Source organism: Hermetia illucens, chromosome 1 (genome assembly GCF_905115235.1).
Source record: "Hermetia illucens chromosome 1, iHerIll2.2.curated.20191125, whole genome shotgun sequence".
Classification (NCBI taxonomy): Eukaryota; Metazoa; Arthropoda; class Insecta; order Diptera; family Stratiomyidae; genus Hermetia; species Hermetia illucens.
This window is the reverse complement of record NC_051849.1, coordinates 95,059,849-95,086,043: the sequence shown is the minus strand read 5'-3', so window position 1 is coordinate 95,086,043 and position 26,195 is coordinate 95,059,849. Positions and strand designations below refer to the sequence as shown.

General features: G+C 39.5%; 1 protein-coding gene across 1 annotated transcript in view; it reads right to left on the bottom strand.

Moving 5' to 3' along the window:
* Nucleotides 1-26,195, bottom strand: part of LOC119649324 — a 75,972-nt gene that overhangs the window by 26,289 nt on the left and 23,488 nt on the right. The window contains exon 2 of the mRNA XM_038051429.1: nt 3,263-3,392. Within this exon, the coding sequence (XP_037907357.1) occupies nt 3,263-3,392 (130 nt within the window). The remainder of the gene's footprint in view (nt 1-3,262; nt 3,393-26,195) is intronic.

The following is a 26,195-nucleotide window of genomic DNA, read 5'->3' as shown; positions in this document are numbered from 1 at the left end:
TATCATCTTAGCAGATTGTATCATTCATTTCATCAAATGTGGTACAGCTAGGTCGATCTGATTGGGGAAAAATACTTTCTAGCAACTGTTTGACACAAAGACCTGTAACGTGCATGCCGATGACTATAATATCATTTTGGGTGATCTTCATGGTTATGTTATCGAAAAGCCAGAAGCCAATCGATGTCACCGAGGTAAACGCGTTGGTATACGCAATAAGGCTGGCGAGTGTATTGTCGATTTTGCCGACATTTATTCGTTTGCACTACATTTTATACATATGTCATATCGAACCAGAAACACGATTCGTCAAGGGGCTACATACCTTTCGGGGTCACCAAGCCTTGTAAGCTTTAGAATAACGATATTTATATGAAATCACCCTCTAATCATAACTTTCTTGTGAAGCAAAGCAAGCGATCACCATTATCAGAGTGGCCCACAATAAAGATCTGAACGATGAATTAGACACTCCAGAGCGGCCGTTATCGAACGAGATAAACACTAAAGAACAAGAATGTGGAGCGATGTGAAGTATTATCTTCAAATCAGTTTAAGATACATTAGGCAAGTCAACCTATCATAAGCCCTCATGAGCCATATGATGAATTACGACCATGAATGCCAGCACAATGACATTTATAAATATGACCATTTCTGCTAACTTCGTCTAAGGGGATTTCTACTTACTTCACCATTTTGTGAGATCTGCACAATATTATTATTATGTGCGACTTTCCCGCACCGCGTCCTTAAAGAACTATTGTGCCCCTTTTACTGGTTATAGTGTACCTTTTGATCATAGTATTTTAAGTAGACATATAACCGTCAGGAACTTTAGTGTCGCTCCCTACCTTCAGATCTTTCAGTTTTGCATCTGGTATTAAGTGTTCTCCCAGATGCCTCGACCTACAAGTGCCGCGCACTGTCCCACGACGTGTATAGAGGTTTCGCCATACTCGTCACAAAACCAAGGTTGGACCTAAGAGCCTTGATCGCTGCTTGGCTATCCGTGAGAATAGCTATGTTCTGCCCCCTGTAGTTCTATGGCAGATTAAAGGAGGCACATTTGTCTATGGCGTATATTTCCGCCTGCAATATGCTCGTGTACCTGCCCATTGGCTCAAAGTACATTTGCCTTGGACCAATGTCACCGGCACCCGCTCCCTCTGCTGTGAGGGATCCGTCAGTGTACCAAGTAATCAGTTGCTGGTTTAAGGGGGTCATCCTGTGTGAAAACTACTTTTTTAGGCTTTTTTAGAAATTTTTTGCGAAAAACTGGATAAAGATGCAAATACGAATATTTCACCATAGATTTAGCAATATCTTGAGCGTGCATAGTAATTTTTCCAGCCCGATCACATGGTTCGTTATTGAAATACAGAACAATTTATACACCCATCTCCAAAAAAAGGTGTTTTTCTGCTGCCACGTTAGAGGGCGCTGCGATCATCTTAGAGAAAAAAGTAAACGGCATTTTAACGTACAGACTTAACTACAGTCCGCAAACTAGGATTATTAAAAAATATTAAAAACTAAATTTTTGGTGCCGTGTTAAACTTTTTTTTTTGAATTTTGGTGTTTTTTCACGGCTTCTTGAATGAATAAAGAAAACTACTGAATGAATCACAATTATCCTAGTATGCGGACCGTAGATATATGTTCTGAATAAATCGTGAAAATTTTAAAGAATTTCGTTTTATAGATTTTGGGCTATGGTGGCAGCAAGTTTTCAACATGCGGTTTCGAGAAAAACGCATTTAAAAAGTAGAATCCGATTTTTAGCCATAAAACCTTAACTGACGATTAATCTGCTATACCTAGTCCATAAACCTTAGGTTTCTTGAAGAAACACATGTACGGCATTCGCCGGACAAGACTTTTTGGCCCCACTGATGCACACGGAAGCTAGACTTTGGAGCTTATATAATTCCCTGGCTTGTGAGTTCGGTTCTTTCAGCCCAGATTACCGCTACATAGGTGATCATTGGCCTTAATATTGCAGTATATATCCAAAGTAGTATCTTCGGGCTGCAACTCCATTTTTTTCCTGCTATGGATCGGGGCTTTCCGACATGTGTTTTCCAGAGTAATTTTTGGTCTAGCGTAATTCCCAAATATTTGACCTCTGTTTCTCATTTCACCTCCATATCATGTAATGTTATGGCTCTCAGGTCATCAAGCTTACGCCTCCTAGTGAATGGTACTATGGTGGTTTTGGCTGGGTTGATCCACAGTCCTAGCTTCTTGCACCAAGCACTAGTAACCCTTAGTCCAGTTTCGATTCCATCACATAGGGTATCTTCATTAGTGCACAAGATACTATCACTCCTCACCGTAGGCTTAACGTTATCATTCATTGGTCGGCGAATACTAACGGACCGCTATTGGACCTATCAGACGAACCCGAATATTCTTCATTTTATGACGTATTATGTGACGCTTGAGAATCTGTTGAGAGTCAGCACATAGGGAACTTTGACCCCAATCACAAGACTATATTTTGTCTTGTTAATAGGCGTAAGTGTCTTGTTAATAGGCTAGCAATTAATAACACTATCCAAAATGTAGTATTGATCGATTGACCCCAAAATTGTAGATTTTTTAATTTTCATTTAGCTAGCAAGTAGTAGCAGCGATACATTCTCTCTCTCAGGTTCAATTGCCAAGCCTGACATAATATGCTGATATTCTGAGCAGGCTAAGAAACGAAAACAATTACCAAAAAAGCCGTGTGGTTCTGAGCGTCAGATATTTCATTTCTTAGAGTGCTCATAGTTTTGACATCCTATGCAACCAATCATGTTAAATTGATGTTCTATAAAATTGAAGAAATTTGATTCAACTACAAATGCAACATCTCAATATGGTCTAAACATTGAATTAAAAAAAGTTGTTTATGATGTCTCTACTAAAAATCACAATAAAATGCACTCTCTCTACCTCCAAGATAGGATCTCATAATGATTTTCAATTTTAAAATGGTCGACCAAATACGCTATACAAAAGATTTCATCTAGATTACCACATTAAGCCTTTGATTCGAAGGCAAACAACTAAAGTTAACATTTCATTGCTCATTTCTGCAGATGGAGTTGGAAAATTAATTTTTGTTTCACTATTGGGCCTTTTCCAAAAGTTTCTATTTCACTTTCGATGGCAATAAAAGAATATTGTTAATTGTTATGTTTATTAGGTATGCAATGAATGCATTTTGTTAAAAATTGATTACTGTAAGTGCGAAAAAATTCATCTTTCATACCTGCAGATGCTGGAGGTCGTTCTTTCGGATAGCATATTCGAAACAGTCCTCTTGTCCGCGTGTAATAGTAATATTTTGTATTTAAACTTTCCAAAAGTGCCTCTGAATCTGAATGCTTTTGTGCGAATGACTGGAAATAAAAGAAAACCATGATTTAGAATAACAATGAAGTAATATTTAAATTAGATATATTCACATTGCGAAAATTAAAAAAAAAATGTGGGTACATAGATACTATGCATCTGCCCACACAGATACTTGTATCTTTTTTATTGTAATTAAGCGTCAAGGCAAATCAATTGCAAGCTTACGCTGGCTAAAAATGATGCAAATAAAAAAATACAAGACGCATTACAGATGTTGTGCTGAGAAAAAGAAAAGGTTAAACCTTCGCAACATGGTAAAATCCACCTTCAGACATTGTACGAGTACATAAGTAAGTTCAAAGATATTTATTGTGTGCTCGAGTGTTACATAATTACGCAATCTTACATTAATAAACCATTTTTTGCTTTTGATCTTTTGTGAACTGCATCAAATTGAAATTTTCGACTGTGAGAGCATTAACAGGTACTGGATGATGTGAAAACTCGAGGTTTTCTCTTCATTTTCTGTTGATCGTTACGAAAAATGAGATGGCGATGGTGGATGAAATGGACGTTATGACCAGTGGCAATATGTACATGGATGGATGTTGATGAAATTTTAATCCGAATCTAATTCTGTTTTGTCGGTTAAAGCTTATGGTTTTCGAATTTTTGTATCTTCTGTTGTTTACTCAAATGAAACGCATGTGCAACCTTGCGTGGCAAGAGTGTTAACAAAAAGCTTTAACTAAGATGAATGGAGGTAATTTTTAATGCATCCTTTCATTGGTTAGCTGCAGACCAACACGGTAGTAGGAGACAGCGATGTGAAAAAACCAGGAAAAACTGGGCATTTGTTTTGAAAAGTTACAACGACCAAGTGATAAGCATTTAAATCCACCGCAGTAATAACTGAGATGGGAAAAGCAGTTCCCCATTCAAATAGATCTTTTACACTCTTAGGTGCAATGCGGTTAAGACAGAGTGCCACTGTCGAGAGCGTCAGCGGATGACGATTGTGAGACAATCTCGATGGTCTCTTGAAAAGTAACTACATCGCAATGCCTTTTAAAATTAATTGAAGTTTTTAGGTTGAGGGACTATTGTCGATAGATATGCGGCTAATTTCTAGCACATCAGCTGCGTAGCAAAATAACAATTTTGTGAATATGGTGCCTTGAATAATACTCCCTATGGAGGTGAAAATCAATTTTAGGGCCAAGCAAGGAGTTTGGACAGAAAAACTTCTATTATTGAATAGTAAGCTAATGATTGATGACCGACCGGAAATTAAATGCTACTTCTCTCTGAGTCTGCTGAACAATCAAAGTGGTTTCCCATGTTCCACTGGAGACCGCCATGGATTCGTAGTGGGAGAAATCAACAACGAAGTCACAAATATACCCTCAATTTGTAACTTCATGTACTTATTTGGCTTGTGCTTGAGCAGGGCAAGTCAGAGTAATGATGGCAAGTGGTGAGACAAGTCCTTTGCCTTGAAAGAGTTTTGGATGGAGCTAATTTAAACATATTTAGAGTAGGCCAAACATTTATTTTCATTATTATACAGAGCCCATAGAATTTACTTCCAATAATGATGAACTTAGATATATCTACCGTAACTAATCAAGTATCCTCATTATATGTCCGAGTATGGCTTGAATTAATCTTGGCTTTCAGGCCCTCTATTATAATCATAATATCTTCTTTAGGGATTTTAGGGACTGGAATGGATTGCTTCAGTTGTTTCCCTTGGTGTGTAGCACTACACTGTTGTAATGTTTCCTGGTCTGGGATAGAATTTCACCGTCAAAATCTTAACTCCTAGGTTATGAGAGCAAGGGTTTGCGGAAATTTTCAACACTGTTCCGACATCGAATTCGCGTCTGCGGCTACAAGGCGTAGAAGTATACAAAATGCTATGGTGACGACTTTGCGCATTTTGTCGATGCGCCGATTAATAGACCAACAGTGTCAGTTCGACAGGTTGAAGTCGTTTACGAAAAGGAAGTCCTTTTGTGATATAAGGACGATATTCCAATAGCAAAACGAAGCATGGGCATAAAAATTTGGGTAGTGAGTGACGCCAAAAACGCAACATCTAAGTTTATGCAGGAATGGTTGGTGCAGTTCCAGGAAAATATCAAGACTAAAAGCAGAACTTGATTTGTCGCGATCTTTATGGTACCCCCCAGGTATTTTTTTTAAATCGATTCCCCTCGTTGGAAGTCTTCACTCATTACGTACACCAAGAGCAAACAGTGCCCACATCCCGCCTGATGTTTTCTCCAATCGTCAAAGTCATGCTTATTGTATTAACCCAACACATGGATTCCTTCATTAAAACGATGGATGGACGCTGCCAACTGAAAAACTATGGAATATTCTTGTCACCAGTTCTTCATAGAATCAGTAGATATAGGCGTGATAAATGTTTTTATTGTTTTGGGCACAAGTTTCCTTCCTGAAACTAAAATGGGCAAAATGGCTTCATAAGCTAAATATGGAGAAAAGATCACCGCAAATTCTTCAAAAACTTATATATGCATTCACATGTCAATCGGTATAACAGTAATTGGATCATGTTCGTCAATGTCACATCTTCGTCCCTAGCCACCGGAAAAGGAGGTCAGGAAAACAGAGTTACATGAGAGCTATTGCGAAAAATCAGTTTGTACAAAACGTTGCACTCAAGAACAAATTCTTTATGTGTTAAATAAAATGGAATGTGAAGGAAATATTATTAATTAATAACCACAAATATTAGTAACCAATAACGATTTATTTATGAAAAAAGGCGAAAATGCAACAAAAACAACGTAGTTTGGATATCGCCGGTAGTGAGACCACTGTGGCAAAGTTGCAGTTAATGAAAAAGACAAAAGGCAAACCACAGCTTGAGAATTTGTTCATTAAGTTGTACGAAAGGAAGTGCTTTGAGAAAATTTATGCCCGTTTTGGCAACTTCGAGGACGACATTCGAAATACGGAAGGGTTGTGAAATGCCAGGGCCTACGTTTGGGTCATGTTTTAGCCTTTCAGGGTGCACAAGTTTTGGAGGTAGCCGTCAGCACGGGCTTTGTCGCCCTAATTATCGGCATCACTCTGACATTCTGGTAGCGAGTAACGACGGGGCAACGATGGAAAGTACTAAAGAATTTCACAGCCAATGTGTACATTTGCTTCGAAGTGACAAATAGTTCCTTTCAATGTTCTTACCCTGTCAAATACCCGTCAGAAAAATTGACGCTGCAAATTTGTCATAATACCATAAAGAGGCGTAACAATTTGTGAATATTGGGGAACTGTTTAAACGATCGTGCCCTGCTCTACGGGACCCGGGAGGGGCAGCGTGAATGAAGGTAACATCGGACCTAGGGATCTATCCTTCTTCCAGACCTGGAGGGTCCCATCTGGTCGATTCTGCGATTCTGCAGCATTAATCGAACAAACTCAACGCACGCAGGGAATGGTGATGCAGCGAGTCGGGAGATGGATGATTAAACGTGGATTCTCCCTAGCATTGGAGAGAACCGTCGTGTTTGTCAACCTGTCCAAAGAGTGGCTTCCCACGGTTCTCCACAAACAGGTTGGTCATGACTTGGCTAGTTGGCTTTCGGTTTGTCCAAGCCGGCGGCGAAATACCTCGGCATCATGATAGACACGAAAATGAGCTTATTCGTGGAGATTCGCAACACCGTACGCAAGGTAGCAACTAGAATGTTTGCGAAATGCGTTCACAAGTGCGCTTTGCGAGTTGCGTTCGCTTATCATACGGTTTTGAAGCCAGTAGCCATCAGGAGTTATTCCGATCGTCCTGTATATTGCAGAGCGAAGATCTATACACCGTCACTTTTTAAAAGAGAACACCCATTCTCAGCGAATCAACCCTGGGAAAGACAGTCGAGGGGTGGAAAAACATGCGGCCGCAGTTCAATCCAACGTACCTAACCGGAAGGGTGCCAAGGGTCTCCAGGCACCATCATTGGGACCACGTTGCAGAGCGAAGATACGTGGAGCAAAATGTCACGTTACACTTAAGGAGATTGATAGGAGAAGCGTAAGGGCAACTCTTATTTAGGCAACCCACACGTTCAACATCAAGCAGCGAAACGACTTGTGTCCTGCAAATTTATTTTTATTAAAAAAACATAACTTCTATTATATTCCATACATCCAGTTTCCGGTTTGAGTCTTGTTTTATCTTCCAGTTGAATTTCAAATGAATCTTGGTTGTGATATAGTTTCATATTTTTCAGGAAAACTCTTCCTATACTTTATCGGCGTAAATGAAGTTATATGGAATAATATTGCGTTACCAGTGTGGATAAATATTCAAGATTGTTAAGTTTCGCAAAAATATGTAACTGAACAATAACATTAAATATTTATAACTACAGTTTACTGTAGTCATAGGCGAATTTTTGACCGTTTTGGAAGCGTTGCAGCTGTCCTAATAGATTTCGTTTTGTGTTTTTATCTGTTAAAGCCAAAGACTACTAAAAGGAAATTAAATTATTCGGAATTTCTTTTATTTTGTATTGCCTCCAGCAATTAGGCATCCGAATAACTATTTTTTTCCCTTTCAGATGAAAGTGCAGTTGTAGGCTTTATTTGTACTCGTAGTTTGGATCAACCGCGTCGATGGATACGTATATATGCAAACTGTATAAATATCTGTATTCGGATCAAACTGTGTTAGTTTACCAAGCATAGAGTTCGTAAAATTAATTCGGTGCCAATTCAAAATTGTGTTAATTACATAATGGCCTAAAATTCTGATGGTTATTGACGTAAAAATGGAAGAAAGGATATAATTTTTAAAATGCTTCCAGAAAAACAGGTCAACACCCTGCTCGTTTTCGAAGAAGGTAAATATAGATACAATTTCTACATTTTGCAAATCCTATACAGCTACAGATACTAACGCTTAAATTATTCTTTTCTCTGATGCTTTTTATGCAAAATCAAATTCTCAAATATAATCACTTTGCAGATAGAGAAGAACGATACAACATTAACGTAACTGTGAGACTATCAATAAATGATGCTGTATTGATGATGATAGCAAGATAGAACTTCTGACTCATTTTCTCTCTTATTAAAAGTTGATGAAATGAGATAATCATGTTAATGATAAATGGGAATGTGTTATGTTTTTCTGGAAGACGGATTTAACAGTTCAGGGTTGTTTATCTTTAGGTTATTCCCAAATCTGGTAAGTTTGACGTAATCATGAATATATACCATGTATATATTCATGTACAATGTGCATTTGACCTCGTGTGTGATAAACTTCTTGATATGTATTATAATTGTTAAACTTGTTTATGACCAATACCAATATGTATGAATCTAATCGATGCTATTTTCCCCTAATTGAACTTGGATATAGGTTTTACAAGTATAATTCAGAATTTTCCAATCCAAATTTCGAATTTTTCAAATCAATTTCAGATTTTCCAACTGGCTTGGGATTTTTCCAAGTCAGTTTCAGGATTTTCCATTTCAAATTCAAACTTTTCCATTCCAAAATCAGAATTTTCCATATCAGATTCAGAATTATTCAGAATCATTTCAATGTTTTCCTATATGTTTTTAAAGCAAAATTTTTTCATTGGATAAGAATGGAACTTATCCAGTGAAGCAAATCTGAGTTGCCCATCAATTTTCTATCATTGTTTGTTTTCATGACCTGAAAAAAAATTTAATCCCATCAACCTATGTTGTTTTTTTCATAACTTCTAGATATAGAATCGTGTAGTTGTGACTATAGAGTTGAATACGAAAAGAACATATAGCATTCTATGAAGGCTGATAGCGTCCAGGAGGTGAGCAAAGAGGTCGATGTTAGAAGAAGCTCAACACAGAGGTTCTTGGTTTTGTTGAAAGTGTGTGTGAAGAAAACACTGGAAAGAAACTGGAGCAAATGAAGGAAGTATGGCGTACATTTAAATAAATCGTCCGAAAAGAATGGTCTGCGGAAGTTGGGAATACCCGTTAAAAAAGCACCTATCGAGTTTGATCGAATGAATTCTATCGAAAATCTTTTCAAAAGGAAGAATTATACTATGATTTTCACCGACTAGGCGCCAACGGAACTGGAGAAGATATTACTTATCAACGAATCGAGCTTTTAATCTTCGCCTTCTTCTTCTCGTTATCTTCCTTTAGCAGTTACTCTCGGTAAGTGTTTGAAAATAATTATCCACCACACAATTTAAACTTCTTAATACTTGGGAAGTCCTCTCGATTGTCAGTGGACATTTGTGATGTTCTACACGAAACGGCCGAATTAATTACAGTCACAAGTACACCATTTCATATAAACTCATTGCAGAAATTATAATACATCCTTTCTCAGATCATGAAAACACACAGAGATACAAAATTGATGGGCAGCTCAGATTTCTTTCACTGGATAGGCTCTTTCCTTATCCAGGGGTAAAAAGTTGCTATAAAACTTTATACTGAAACATTGAAAAAATTCTGAATTTGTAATGGAAAATTCTGATTTTGGAATGAAACAGTCTAAGTTTGAAGTAGATAATTTTGAAACTGACTTGGAAAAGTCAAAAATCAATCAAAAATCAATTTGGAAAAAATTTGAAATTGTTTGAAAAATTCGGAAATTGGTTTGAAAAATTCTATATCAAATTTGCAGAACCTATAAAGTTCGCTTCTCTTTTTCGTCTATGAATAGTTGCGACTTGGTATCTTGAATCTTTTTAGATTATCCATCTTTTATGATCTACGTTACATTAAGCTTGGTAAAAGTACAGTGTTGTTCGAGTAGGACCAGTTAAATAGTTTACAATGACAATGACATCATGGCATCGAAATGAAAATCGTTGTTGAGGTTGTTGATGCGCCAAACCAGTAAATAGAATTATTATTTATTAATTCATTACATTTGCTTCAGGCAGTCGGAGGACCTACTATATTTAGCGTTAATATCCATTAATATGAATAATATATTCAAAAACAATGAACGCCATGCATAGATTTACTTACCACAGTAAACTTAACTATTTCTGAACCAGTCATAGAATCTAATCTCCTATTAGAATTCCACTTAAATTTTTATAGAAAAATTCAAGGCCGCCTCAATTTATGACCGAATTCGAGGAGAATAAATTTGATACAAATAACATCGACATCGAGTCATCATAGCACGCAAATAGTCTCTCGCGCCAAATAAAGAACAATTGGCTTTTGAAAGATTGTTTTAAGAATGTTCAATAGAAAAAAAAAACTGCAAACTCAGTGCAATTGTAGTTAATATTCAGAGCAGGGATTTCGGCAGCATTTTAGATAGTATTACCCAGTAGCTACTTTTTCGGTAGTAATCAGTTTCTCTTCCTGCGAATAAGAATTGTTTTTAGTTTGAAGTAGCAAAGTGAATACAAATACCGAAATGATCCAAATTTGGGAGAAAGAAACAATTTTTGGGGTGAGAGAAAAGGAGTGCCTTTTCAATGAATATAATAAGACCATTCTGAGTTAGGTATATAAAGCTGTCTATAACTGGGTGCGTTACAGAATTGTAGCAAGTGACACCACTAGGGGATTTGCTTGCTGAATATTTCACTACAACAAACTTATAATACCCCACCTCATTCGTTCAATTTTAAAAATATTTCATTTATTTGAAATAATACAAATAATAAGCCTATTACTTCGTCACGCAATGAAGCTTGAGGCGTCTTTGGAGTATCCTACCATTTGTCACTATTCTTGATTTTTTTAATAAGAATGAACTACGATACGAATATACATATTTATTTATTTTAGAAGCATTAACTTTTTCAATTGCAATTGCCTTACATGCGATATCTCTAAATAATTGACCATTTTTTATGGGAATTATTCTCTACCCTGGGGAAGTCAAACTTATGGAAGAGTCGCTCCACAATTGATCGTCTCTTCATAATACTCAAACCTGAACATAGTAGCAATATGTCAGTGCGGTCAGAAAATGTTTGCAGCGTTCATCAATTTAAATGCAACCTTTTATAAGAGAACATTATTCTACAAACTGACGACGGAAAAATCCTTGAAAATATTGTAAAGTTGGTACAAAAGCACAATGACATTTTATGTTTGCAATTCACTCCTTTGAGGAATTTATGGTATGGGCACAGCTAATTTTTTTAAGATTTTTGTGTAAAACAAAACTGTTGTAAAATCTGTTTGCCTGTCTGTCCGTCAAACGCATTTTTCTCAGAGATGGGTCAAGTGATTGATACCAAATTTGGTGAAAAGGTGGGAACTGCGAACGCTCATGCATACAGTGAGTTACATCCTTTTAAATTTTTTTTCACCAAATATAGTCATGTGGGGTATCAAATGAAAGGTTTCGATGACTACTTTCAGAAACCGGTCCTACTTTTGACATTTGTTGGAAAGGTGGGGAGTGCGAGGGGTCGAAAGTGATCACCTCTTTAACGGACCCATTCTGACAAACTACCCAACCGGAAATCTGACAAAAATCAGGAACCTACCACTATATACCGGTATGCTTTCAAATAGAGTTAATAATAGTATATTACTATAATTGTTAGTAACTGGCTGCAAAGCCCCCTCTCGAGTTCATCCTAGCATCACGAAATGGCAGTAATGTGGGCTATAATATAGAGCATGATTCTGCCAAGTTTGGTGGAAATCGTACTATTACTAACAGAGTTATAATAGGTCAAAATTGTCGCTTCTTTCCAAATTTAAGACTAGACTGCACATAATATATGCAGAGGTTAAAAGATAATGGATTCAAAGATTAGCAAATTGACGCAAATGCTCGGCTAAATAAATAAATTCACAAAGATCTTGTTAGAAGATTGAATATAAACAAAAGTATGAAAGGTGTTGTTGATTTTTTATGTAAGAATATTTGGCTACACGATAGATTCACTTGTATATCTGATATTCAATTCGATGTGATCTGTGTTACATCTCGTGAGTAGTAATTGGATGCGTAAGGCACAACTTTGACTTATTATAACTTTGTTCATAATAGTAAGATTTCCAGTATGATGCTTCCTATGAAAGTGTATTTTACTGTAAACTTTTGTGGATCTAGGATGAACTTAAGGGGGTTGGCAGTAAATGTTTAAATATGATAGTCTACTATTATTAACTTTATTTGGATAGATTTTGTAACGAGGATAATTTTGAGGCCTAGATATCATACGTGCAGACTACCATGATATTGTTCAGGGTGGATAGTTTCTGAGAATAGGTCCTTGAATTAATTGACCCCTCTCGGAACCCGTACTCCTCTCCGTTAAAACTACTGTCAAAACTAATATCTGCTGCGAAAAGTACTAATTGGGACCTTTCATTTTAAACACCTCACTAACATATTCGGTGAAAAGTATTATTATTGTATTTTTTTGGAAATTGACTGGAGAGCCCTTTATGAGCTTGTTCATTCAGAATCAAGAAATTTTCAAGTAATATCGATCATAATATAAGGCACAATGGGTGGATATGATAGATTGAAATTGTCGCTTTAGTGCAATCTAATACCGAGTCCACATGCTTGCTAAACCTCAACAAGCTGTTGAAAATTCCAACGTGTGGATAGAGTGTTTGACTTCATTTGTGTAGATTGACAAACGCTTGTATCCGGCACAAGTCACAAATCCGGAGGTGCCTGTCCGTCAATTACTTGTTCAGAACACAGTAACGTTCTTGCAAGGTTGTGGGTGGCGATGTTTGATTCCTGAAAATCAAGCTAAATGTTTGTAGAGGTTTGGAATTTGCGGCAAGATCCAAGTTTGTGTTCCCGGCATAAGATTGGCAAAGTCAATATCCCCCAGAAGTGAATAGTCTGACATAATAAGAGCATAAACATTTGAGTTAGGTACAAATGGGACAAACATCAACTCAAAGATATAAGGAGTATACAAAACCATGCATACCTGGGGTACCGAGATTCCGGTTTTCGACCTGTTTCTTTTATTTCGTAAATATTGTATTCCGAGAAGCAGGTGTGTCCTTTACCAGTCCTAATTGTGATGAATATCTCTAAGAATGGTTTCATCGAAATCAAAGGCGTTTAACCCAAAAGGGGCGTGTTCTGTCTCTTAGATTTTTATCTCGACATATTGGTTTATAGTCTATTGGTCCTTTAATTTATTTAAGGAGCGCAGAGATATGTGAAAATCAATTGAATCTTATAAAGAAGCAACTAGGATTTCAGAACCTAAAAAGGGCTTTGAACTTTGAACATACCTAAATAGGAAAGAATAGCTGACATATGACCCATTTCGCAACAACAACACCAACGCAAAAAGTATTAGTGACGAATAAAGTGAGAAATTTTGATGAATAAAAAAAAATCTCAAAACTAAAAAGGAAGCTATTTCATCTCAAATCTTCAGACAAAGTCATGGAAAGCTAAGTAGAAAATTAACTCCCAATGAAGCGATTTTTTTGCATTTGATGGTACAGTGGTCCGTAGGCTAGAGCACTGGCCCCTCGATCCCGCATCGCTGGGTTCGAGGCTTAGTCTTTATGGATGTTTTTGTTTGCCTTGCTGCTGTGAGCTTATCAATTGCAAAGCGTACGGGTGAGAATAATCCACCTCAGAAACTCTCTAATATCTATCGTAGAAAAAGAAGACGTGGCAGACTGCCTCAGGTGGAGCGACGGAAGAGGCCAGGACTTTAGGAAGCTTTTATCATCATCATCATCATCAACAGCGCAACAACCGGAATCCGGAGGAGGAAGGAAGGAACTCCAGACATCCCGGTTTTGCACCGAGGTCCACCAATTTGATATCCCTAAAAGCTATCTGGCGTCCTGGCCTACGCCATCGCTCCATCTTAGGCAGGGTCTGCCTCGTCTTCTTTTTCTACCATAGATGTTGCCCTTATGGACTTTCCGGGCTGGATCATCCTCATCCACACGGATTAAGTGGCTGGCCCACCGTAACCTATTGAGCCGGATTTTATCCACAACCGAACGGTCATGATATCGCTCATAGATTTCGTCATTGTGTAGGCTTTTTAAGCTTTTAGGAATATCAAATTGGTGGGCATAAACGCAAAACTGGGATGTCTGGAGTTCCTTACTCATGGACGCCCTGACCAAATACCGATTGCTGCGCTGTTGATGATGATGAACATTTAAGACACATATGGCTAATATTAAGTTATGGGCTCCAAACTAATTGTACTGCAGTCATAAATTTCTTATATCCAAATGCAAGCAAAAAGTTGCAAAGCACAGATAATAAAAACCTTGAAGCGGAAGAAAGGACACTACAGCGGATCGAAGAAACATTAAGTTCCAATACTGTATCAATTGGAATCCTCGGCAAACTGTGAGGAATTTAGCGAAACAATAAATACCTGCAAATTTACATGGCAATATCACCTGGGAGGCCGAAGTGTCGTAGCTGCAAATTGCTAAATATCTATTTCCTGGACGATCAAATGTAACACGCCCGGCCCGAGATATCGTTAGGGCAAATTTCGTTTACAGATGAATGTATTTTTACTATTGAGCTCACCTTAAATTAATAAATGGTTAGCGGAAGGATGCGGTTCAGATCTCACTGGGGGGAGGGGATTTGTTATCGTGACTGGATGTCAAATGAATCAAATCAGGGTAATAGTCTCGGGCCCATGAATCTTTTAAAACAATCGTTCTGAATCAGCTGGCATTTTGAACAGCAGTGGAGCAGTTTTTTCGTTAAAGGAATATGTGATACAGTGTACCAGCTGCTTCAACAAAATTATGTACAAGGCACATTCAGCTTTGGTACCCACGAGCCATGTATGCGAAAATTTTATGGACTTCATTCTGTTTGATTCGGGCAGATTTTACAATTTGGGCAATCATAGGATAACATTATATTTTACAAACAAGGATACAATTGGGGGGACTATAGAACTCGAAGAAAAATGACAATATCCAGAATACTATCAAATATACGATACATACATATGTAAGTATGCAGACGTCGGTTTCATGATTCCGCCAAATTGGACTACCAAAGGGCAGTAGGATGCATTTATCAAAACACGGCTAAACGAGCTATTTTGTATGTCAGATGCCGAAATGTGAATTCATTCTGGGTGGACACTTTCTGGTGTCAAGATAACTATGAACAACAAGATTGGGAGGATAGGATGAGAGTAGGCACCCACGTAACTTTTAATGGGCAGGTAAGGTAGACTCCCCTTAAATTCGCAAGGAAGTTTCCTCTGGTTCGCCTTAACGGAATTTATGATGCTCTTATTGATTTCCCCAGTATGCAAATCCGGAAAGATTTATCCATATCTGTCAGAAGAAATAAAGTTAGAACAGTTCGAAAAGTCACGGTGGGTATTGTTTGCCTACATACGGAAGATTTGAAAATGGGAAAAGGAGGTTGTATGAAAGTAGATGTAAAGTGGAAAACTGGTTTTCAGTTGCCTTCAACACTTTATGCACAGATATATAATAAATTGCAGACATGGGCGTGCCTGAGAAAATCTCAAGAATAAGTGACGCTCTAAAGACAAACTTTCTATATGCTGTGATACTCGGTTGGTGAATTTTGATAGGAAGGAAAGACTTAGGTTGTAAGAGGAAGCATTCGGGCATACCACTGCTAAAACGGGCGTATTTTTTCAAAACTTTCACAAAAATACATATGATAATTTAAGTGTTGCAATTTAAGAAATTAAATTTTAAAATATCAGCAGTGCAAGGAACATAATTATGCATTTTTGAGTTTTTGGAACTCCTGGTGAATTACAATTAATTTTCGGAACTAATAACGATTATCAATCCATTATATTGAGCGAAACTTGGCTGTTCCATAAAAAGCAAAAGAAATGAAACCATATCCATAAATCAAACAAATATGTGTGAACACGTTGCCACTGCTAAATGAAGCGAGAGATTTAAATGTGTAGTTACAAACCACATTTCGTTTTTCCACGCTGCTCGCTTAAATTCTTCACTGGTTCGATGAAAGTAAAAAGATGATAATCATGATGGCCGTGATGCCACTTATAGTTGATGACCACATTATTAAATACTTTCTTCTTCCATCGTAATATTTTATATTCGCAGCGTCACAAATTATATTATTCTGTGTATGGATAATTTCCATATCAAGTATTTGGTGCACTTTATAGTCCGTGCAGCGTCCATCGCATAGGATCCGTGTATTATGAAGTGAAACAAAACGCCAGGCAAAGTGAAATTCTCGTGGTAGTTAGCGTACAAATTTAAGTTAATTTTAGATGAAAGTGTTCCTTCTGATGATTGAACAAAATACTTTATGAACGGGGAAACAATTGTGTGTAGAGATTTGTGTTTGTAAAATTTCAGGCCAATTAGAGAGTCAAGTTCAGCATTGTTTGCAGGTAATGTGGATGTGTATGGTGGTCATTTTCCTATGGTACCGGTGAGGAAAATGAGGGAACAAAAACAAAAGTCATCCATTTTGGTGCTACAGTAATTGCGGAGAGGATTTAATATCTGCCGAAAAGTGCAAAATAAACCGAAAAGTTTATTATTCATTGCAAATTTCATCATGAAATGTTGATATCGAACTTGATCTCGGGAATTTTCAGTTTCTTTTTTTGCGCTTTCCAAGAATAGAAAAAAAAATTATTAATGATATCACAGCGAATTTATCTTTCTACATATCCGATGATTTTCAGGCGTTGGACATGATTCATTTGTTATTTCACTCATTCTCGCTAAATGGGTTAAAAAGTTTACCCAGCATCTCGTTGACTGGGCTTTTATGGTTTTTCTCGGACAAATTTGACCTACGAGTAGCATCTTGTTCTCAATCTTCTTGGCCCGAGCCATTTTTCATTTAGATATAAGCTGCCATGGCTTTCATGTGAATATACCTGGAAATATGCGTTCGATCTAACATTTTTTTAAAGGAATTTAATTTCACTTTGGGAAATTTAGACAGTCGCTTCAATGGCCCATTAAAAAAGCTGGTAGGGTGATCAATTTGCTACGTTTGAAATATTAACTTAAGCGCCAACGGCAAGCTGGGTTTGCAGCGCTAACTCAGTTATAGATTGATAAAAGACGCCCACCTATTATCTTGACTCTTTCAAATAATTTCTGTTAAGAATTGCTTTCCGCTATCCAATTTATTTTTTGCCGATAAGGTTACCGATTTTCCAAACAGATGGGAAATGGTCAGCAGTTGTGGACGGTGCTATTAGAGAGAAATGTGTTTTTAGAGCAGCGAATTCGAAATTTCGAACCATTGTCCTAAGCGGGTATAAGTGGAGTAGTTTGCGGATTTGTTACTGCACTTGCCCAGCCCAAGCATGGACGCACCGTAAAGCGACTGCTCGCAAAATTTAAAGTATGCTTCACAGTCCGACAAGCGGTTCACACAGAAGTTCAGTTTCGAAAAACACAAAATCAATGTCTAAGGGCTGCTACTGGAGTTAATGTAAGCAAGATGTTGGTGACCGCTTGGAGGCTGCATATTATAAAGTGTGTTATGTGTGAATTTAAAGTTCCAACAAAACTAATCTGATTCGTTTCATAGGAACGCAGCGCTCAGCAACCCCATTTGACAATGTGGTGAAAGCGCGACTCCAGGATAATACAAAAGTACGACAATGGGCTGGTCTACCACTGCTTGCTCTCACTTTGAGGTAAGTAATTCGAAAAGTGTCAGAAAATTATATAGGTGTGGTTGGGAAGGAGATTTGACTTGATCAGTTCTCTGATGATTATCAGAGTCGTTAGATATTATATTATTCCAATAATGTGTTCGGATAGCACACGTATTTAGAACCCCGACTGTTGTACGGAAGGTCGCGGTTCAGTTCTCGCTGCTGGCGTTGGGATTTGTATCCTGATTTGACGTCAAATACCAGTCGACTCAGCTGTGAATGAGTACCTGAGTCAAATCAGGGTAATGATCTCGGGGGGAGCGCAATGTTGTTCACATTGCGTACTACAGTGTACTGTAGTGTACAATTCTGATTTTAAATGAAGTGTTCCAATACACTTCAAAGCCTTGATCCAATGTGAATTGCTGCGCCAACGATTATTATTATGTAGTTCTAATGCCGGCTCGTCTGTTAGTCTGTTAATATCCCGGTGTCACCAGTGAGATTTGAACGGTGACCTTCTGGTACGGCAACCCAGCGTTGTAGTAACTTGAGCCATCCCGACACAGAACTGAACTGAATAGCTTCTTCTGAAAAGGCGGGGAAAATACTTTTGGAGGCGGACAAAAAATAAGCTAACTTTGTTATGCTGCTGCCAACTATAAAAAAAGGAATGACGAATCTGCAAATTGAAGAAGACAATTGACAACAGCGAATGACAATTGAAGAGCAATCAATGAGGTCTAGTCCCAATTACAATTAAAGGAGGGGAAAGTCAGAAATAGGTTAAGATAAAAGCGGGAGAGCAATAAGGCAGTTCTGTGGCTGATGAGATGATCCGGCTGTAGGATCAAACTACATCGAGAGATCTTTAATATGCTTATAATATATTTCAATCTCAATTCTCTAATCGGAAATGAAAAATGTATTTTCGAAATTAGCAGAGCTCTACAAAATTTTAAGCAAGAGTAGCTGCAAAAGAAAATTTAAATTTTTAACTTTGAAAAAAAAAATGGAAAATTCTGCCAAATCATAAGAACTTATTGGCATTAACTCCTGACGGGAGGAAGTGTAAGAGGCACATCTCGCTATTATTTACCCAAATAGACTGTGATGACGTATTAATAATAATATTAAATTTGGCAGTGATCAAAACACTAATTGCCCGCGAAGGTTCACGATATGCGCTTCAAGGCCTCTGTCCTAGCCAAGCTCGGCCATTTGAGGAGAGGAGATTTTATTACCTTACATGTCATTTTACAAAATCTCACGTGTCGCTTAAGGTGTCAATAAGGAAGGAAGACAAAAGTGTGAATTTGTAGCCACTATGTACCACTGTAAAGGCCTTTTGAATCAATATCAATAGTGCCGCTATCATACTATATCTCCACCTCCACATGGTGACCGCCGAGAGTTCTTCTCAACGAAAATCTACAGACGCTCCCCGCGTCCAAGAACAGGAGAAACTATATACATCCACTGGTACTCCATGAAGAAGGAGTGTCAGATTGGAGTGATAATATAACGTCAGACTAATCATAAGGTTAACGATTTGTGTATATTCTCATGGAAAGTACGCTCCCTGTACAGACCGAAAGCTGGCAAGCAGGTCCAATAATAATAATCGCTTTTGCGACAATTCAATTGGATCAGGGCCTTGAAATGTGTTATTGCACTTCACTCGAGATCATAGTGGTACACTATAGTATATTGTAGCAGGCAATCTGGTCACGATTGCGTTGGCCCCACCTAGCCCATTCTCAGCTAGATAGGCTGGTATCCGAAATCCAACCACGATAAAAATCTTTCTGCCTCCAGGTTTCCCACGCCTCCTTCTACGACAGTAGCCTAGCGCTATAAATCATGGAACCATGCGGACACTGTTGGCCGATACCATGTCCTAATATAAAGCTGATGTTGCCGCACTGCAAGAAACGCGCTGAAGAAGAGCCACCATACAACATATTACAGCGGTCATCCAGGAAACCACGTCTTCAGAGCAGGTTTCCTAGTCACTCAAAAAGTGGAAGGCTTTGAAAATACTCGGCGCTTGTGAGGCAAATTTCGAAATACATAAAAGCCTCATTCATGTTCCCAGGCGCGCATAGGAGAAGGCAGATAGATTTTTTTCAACAACCAGGGTGCATTGCACTGATTTACAATAGTATAGATTGCCCAAAGATATGTCCCGTTCAGAACGCACCTCGAATTTTTAAAACGGTCGAAGTGGACCGTGAAATTGTACTTGACAATATCATTCCACCTTTAAAAAAATTGTTCGCTAGGTTAATGTAACTCACCAGTCTGTTCGTTGATTTTTGGTGGACAAATGTATCTCCGAACCACTTAGCAAGCCCTATTAATGACGAAGAATTCATTCTGGTATAGTACGTGTTCTTTAACCAAATCTTCTTCGTGGAATATTCAAATGTTCAGGACCTTATTAACCAAATTGGTATCCTTGGGTGTTAAGGTACTGATCAAACGTATATCAAATGATCAACTCAAACCAAGGATAGATATGACAGGTAGGAATAGAGATAAGAATCATCGAATCAACAGACAAATCATTTAACATTTATTTTTGCGCTGAAGAAATCTGACCTCAATCACTATGGTATAGATAAAAGCATACAGTATTTACGCGGCTGCTCACTGCTGAGAGTTTATCTGTTAGTGCGCATAGTTCGTCTAGACCTCTTTATTATGATTATGCGGAGCTGAAGTGTTTGTATTTCACTATAAGGTGCAATTATTACGTTTGTCTATTAAAGGCTAATGAACGATTGTTTCTTTAATTAACTTAAAGGGAGACGAAAGGTTAGGCTTGCATGCGATCATCAGCAATTTATGTTTCACCATCAAACCGAGTTGAGTTGGGTATTAAAGAAAGGGTCTATTTAAACTGTTATAATCATGGTTTCAACTTCACTCAAGCAATTCCATCAATCAAATGAAGTCATGACCGAAAAGATATACTAGAAATTTGGCAGATGCGCTGGAAGCAATGACTGGTTACGTTACATAAGGCCGTGTGATCCTTCGGCTTTCACGCATCAATTGTAATTAAAATTGATCATAATGTCCGCTAATTAGGTAAATTGCTGTGCTACTATCCGTTGAACGATTGTGTACTTTTTACACTGATTCGACCTGTCGATTTTTGTTGTGAATTTGTTTAATTGATTCTCGAGTATCATTTGCAAAATTTATTTTAAATAATTCTATTTCCCGGGCTCAGGACTCCCTCCGATATGCTTTCTTAGAATTTCTTGTCATGGGTTTTTGCCTTAACCTTGTAAGGTGAAAGTAAACATTTTTCATTGACTTTTTGTGTTTTATTGCCAAACTAAATTTGCTTTTATTAAAAAGCTGCATTGCTTCTGAGCTAATTTTTGGTCTGTTGTACATCAGAAGCAGACTTACTACTGGCTGACTAACAGATTTTTAGGACCAAAGCAAGACCTCCTCTGTAAACTAATTGGATGTAATATTAGTTGAGTTACTGAGCTTCCATGCAAATAGTTAATTTCAACTGTTATTCACTGTCTTTCCTGATAATTTTTGTGGATACTTTTCGACTACTAAAAGGGTAGTCTGCACTGCACTGCAAACCATAAGAATATGAGGAAAGTTGATTGGGTTGCTTTAGAAATTAGAGATAAGCTTTTTTACGTAACCTGTATGTGAGATTCATATACATTGAAAATTAACATTGAGTAACTGTTCAGGGTTGTGGCTGCTACACATACTAATTATCCCTGTTGGATCAACAGTGTATTAAGAGATATATGATATATGAATCCTGCATATGATTAACAAAAAAATCATAAACGTTGGGGTCTGCCGTCCTTGCTTTCTTCTAAAAACTCCAACGATGCCTGACTTTAAAGTAACCAGTGTTTGAACTTTTTACATTATTTTGAATAAAAAACGCTGTTAATGGGAGGCAAGTGCAAATAGTCTTACAAAGAGTTGCCTTAATTCGTTGCGGTATTGCGGCAGTTATTGCAAGCCTAGAAGCTCACTTTCAATATAAGATGACGACTAAAGCCAACAATGTTTTCTTCATAAGGCAGATATTTTTCACATGGTTTTCTTTAAATTTATGGATGTATTGGTAGGGGAGTGTGAGTTTGAAAACTCGGACTTTTACTTAGAAGGGAAGCTACTGGAATGCGGCTATTCTGGAATATCATTGTCACCAAAAATGAAATTATGTCTCATAGCTGAGGGGATTTACGATTTTTGGCATATATGCAAACGAGATATATGTATACGCATATATCTCTCAGATTGAAGCCTTCAAGACTCAAATTGTGGATTTGAGATATAGCTCTTACTAGCGAATATTATAAAAAGTGTAGTATTGAATTTAGAGGAATTATCGATGAGTAAACTATCACAGAAAGCACTATATAGAGAACTTGATTTACGGTTATTGCAAACAGTGCGCCAGTTAAAACTGGAAGCTAGGTATTAGTGGAGGAGTTCAATTAGAGCAAAGGTGTGTTTTTTTATGCGACAAAGTTCTAAGACTATGGCTGCTTGCGGAAAGGTAAAGGGAGCAGAATCCAACCGGTTCACATTTCACCTCGAAGCATTTACCCAAGATCCTCCTCCACCCTGCAACTAGAAGTCTCTTCGAAGTCCCCAAAGAATTGTTTAGATAGTGTCCGCAGCTTGCCTCTAGCTTGCGCTTGGCAATCGCAAAGGAAGTGGATGGGGTCCCCCTACCTTTCCACAACGTTGACAATGTGTAGATTGTGAACTGGAGTCTGAAGTTAATAGTCGGCAGTTTTGTCAGCTTTGGTAAACGTGGATGGGTCGACACTACATAAGGTCCTTAATGTATAATCCAACTTGATAATTAACCTCAGAATCTTGCTGTGTCCGTGAGCTAGCGAAAGGTCAAAGGCGAAATTCAAGGCCACAAATAATTGATTTCGCGCTATTTACAATAATTGTAGTTGAGTTGTCTCCCTCAATCGCTTTTGTTACTTATTTTGTGATATGGGTATATGTGCATGTAAGATAAAACTATGAGTCGATTTTTTCTGACTGGGATTTATTAAAGAAGGAAACAAATTGGTGTTGGAAGTTGAAAGCTTAATAAAAGGGAATGATAATAGTCGATCGTGCAACAGTCAAATTTGAATCACACGAAGTATGTTGAAGTGGAACAGCATACGCCGAGGGCTGCGTGGCCAATGGGGAGCTTGGTCTTTAGTATGCGAACTCTGAATACCTTGGGCACCTTCAGTTTCAAATAAGACCCTTACCCTGGTGGCCGGGCCAGCCAGGGTGGACATTCTTCCCGGACTACTCGTGGGACCAAGACATGGACTCAATTAATAAGAAAACCAAAACGACGATAGAAGAGGAGGCGATGATGCCAGGCGCATCATCGGAGGACGAGCTGCTGGCCTCCAGCCAGGAGACAGTGGCCGTCGAGAGCAGTACACCCGGTGCCAGCCGTAGCACCGTTATGCTGAAACCAACCGCAGGGACCTCCCGGAGCGAGGCGTCAGACGGATAAGTGGCTTCTAGCCTGGAACCCACTGCCGTCAGGCTGGGTGTAGCGAGTACCAGACATAGTACTCCTGACCCGAAGCCCTCAGCGTCGGGGGATCGCTCGAAAGCGAAAACCGACAAGAATCGCCGGAAACCGGCTAAGAAGCGAAGGTCCACGGGTGTCCTGCTCAAGAGTCAGTACCAGAAGGCCATGCATATTCTCGGCAAGATTCCCAAGAATAAGGAGGCCGGTACTGTCGACGAGCGGGATGAAAAAGACCTCGCCAAATACCAGGCGATTGTTGATGAATACAACAGCAAACGCCGGGCTGACGAGCAGAAGGCGAAGCCCATCGCTCTAAAACGCAACCGATCTCAAGACGAGGTCGAACAAGATAAAAAGCGGAGTAGAGTGGGCAAGAGCACAGACGCCAAGCAACATACGAAGGAAATTATACAGCAACCGTCAGCCAGCGGGCCACGTACTGCGAAGACCTTCAGCGATGTGGCCAGGAGTCACTTATGGGTGTCGCTGGCGGATGGCAATTCTGCTAGTGGCAAACTAACGCTGGAGGTGTGGACCAGTGTTGAGGCTAGGCTGTCGGGCATGGTCTATGAACATCTCGTGGAAACCGGAGGCAAACACCCGGGACTCACTCCCCACTTTGATTCATCTCATGTGGTCCGTGGGTTCCACGTAATAGCTTGCATGGACCAGTTCTCTAAGGACTTTCTCGGCTCGTGCATCGCTAAGATCAGCGACGCTTGGGAGGGCGTTAAGCTCAAGACTATCCCTTACGACGAGATTCCCAGGAGACCGGTCGCTCGCATTTGGCTGCCGAAGATCCGCATGGAGAAGGACAAGCTGGTCCATTTCCTGCGCCTTCACAACCCCGGGATTCCCATGGACGACTGGGTTGTTATAAAGGAGGAGGAACCTCAGATAAACAGCCACCCCGTACTACTCCGCATAAACGAGGAGTGCCTGGAGACACTGAAAAGGGCCGATTACAAAGTGTGGTTCGTGTGCAAAACCGGACGACGACCTTGACCCAATCGACGCCGCCAACGAGCTGTTGGAGAAGATGACGATCGACGGTCCGACGGGGGCTGACGAACCCCCCACGCAAGCAGATCATGCTGAGGGTAACGCAGATAAATCTGCAGCACTCGAAGTGTGCCTCGGCTAATCTGCTCGTCTTCCTCTTAGAGGAAGACATCGACATCGCATTAATACAGGAGCCCTGGGTCGGAAGCGACCGAACCATCAAAGGGCTCCAAAGCAAATATTTTAATTTATTCCACAGCACAGGAGACGCTGATCAGGCTAAACCTAGAGCATGTATTCTTGCGAGGAAGAGTCTGCACGTTTTTCTGTGCCCGGACCTGAGTTCCAGTGACCTAGTTGTGGTCAAACTGGAGCAGGTGGGGGCAGAGAACGTGTATATTTCCTCGGCGTACATGGCTCACGACCGATCAGCTCCGCCACAAGAACTACAACATCTGACGAACACCATAACACCAAGGAAAGCCAACCTGCTGATAGGCTGCGACGCAAATGCAAGGCATACGCTTTGGGGCAGCTCTGAAATCAACGAAAGAGGTGAGTCATTCTTTGATTTTATTATTACTTCAAATCTATCGGTGTGTAACAGGGGCAGTACACCAACCTTTCATTTCCCCTGCTCGGAGAACTGTGACGGTTGGGAGGAGGTCCTTGATATCACCCTAATAACCGACAACGGGATTCTTAGGGTGGAGGACTGGAGAGTGTCTGACCAGAGATCCTTCTCTGACCACAGTTGGATACTCTTCAGTCTAGATCTCGCTGCAGAGGTCTCCAAGCCCTTTAGAGACCCCAGGAGGATCGACTGGAGAAAGTTTGGTCAGGTAATTAAGAACAAACTCTCCGGTGCGCAAATTGGTAGGATTGGCACGACAGACAAACTGGAGTCAAAGGTCGGGGCTCTGGAGAAGGCTTTTGATACCGCCTTCAAAGTCTCGTGCCCTGCTAAGTACAGCAAGATGACCCTGCCACCATGGTGGAACGAAGATCTCTCTAGTCTCAGGAAGTTGACCAGAGAAATCTTCAACATCTGCTACAGGCAAAAATACTGGCAGCCATACAAGGACTGCCTAAAGAAGTACAAGTCGGCCATCAGGACCGCCAAGAGGCGGTCTTGGCTAGACTATTGTCAGAACATTGAAAGCACTAGTGAATCCGCGAGGCTCAATAAGATTCTGTCCAAGGAACATAAGAGTCCATTCTTCCTTAAAAAGTCGGAAGGCTCCTGGACGGAATCTTCTAGGGAAACCTTGGAGCTGCTGGTGCAAACGCACTTTCCCTCCAGCGAGGTGGACTGTGAGTCAGAACCTCGCTTGGAGGGTTTTGCGGCAACCCCAGCTGTGCGAGACTATCAAATCGGTAATTACCGGGGATAGGATCGGCTGGGCTATAAACAGCTTCTCCGCATACAAATCTCCAGGCCCAGATGGCATAATGCCAGTCATGCTATAGAAGCAGCAGGAAAGGGTTGTGCCGTGGCTTGTTGTGATTTACCGGAGCTGCATCACTTTAGGATACGTACCGCAGTCCTGGAGGCGCGCACGGGTGGTTTTCATACCGAAAGCGGGCAGGCGCGGTCATGAGTCCGCGAAGGACTTTCGGCCAATCAGCCTGACCTCTTTCGTGCTGAAGACCCTAGAACGCGTCCTGGACATTCACTTAAGGAC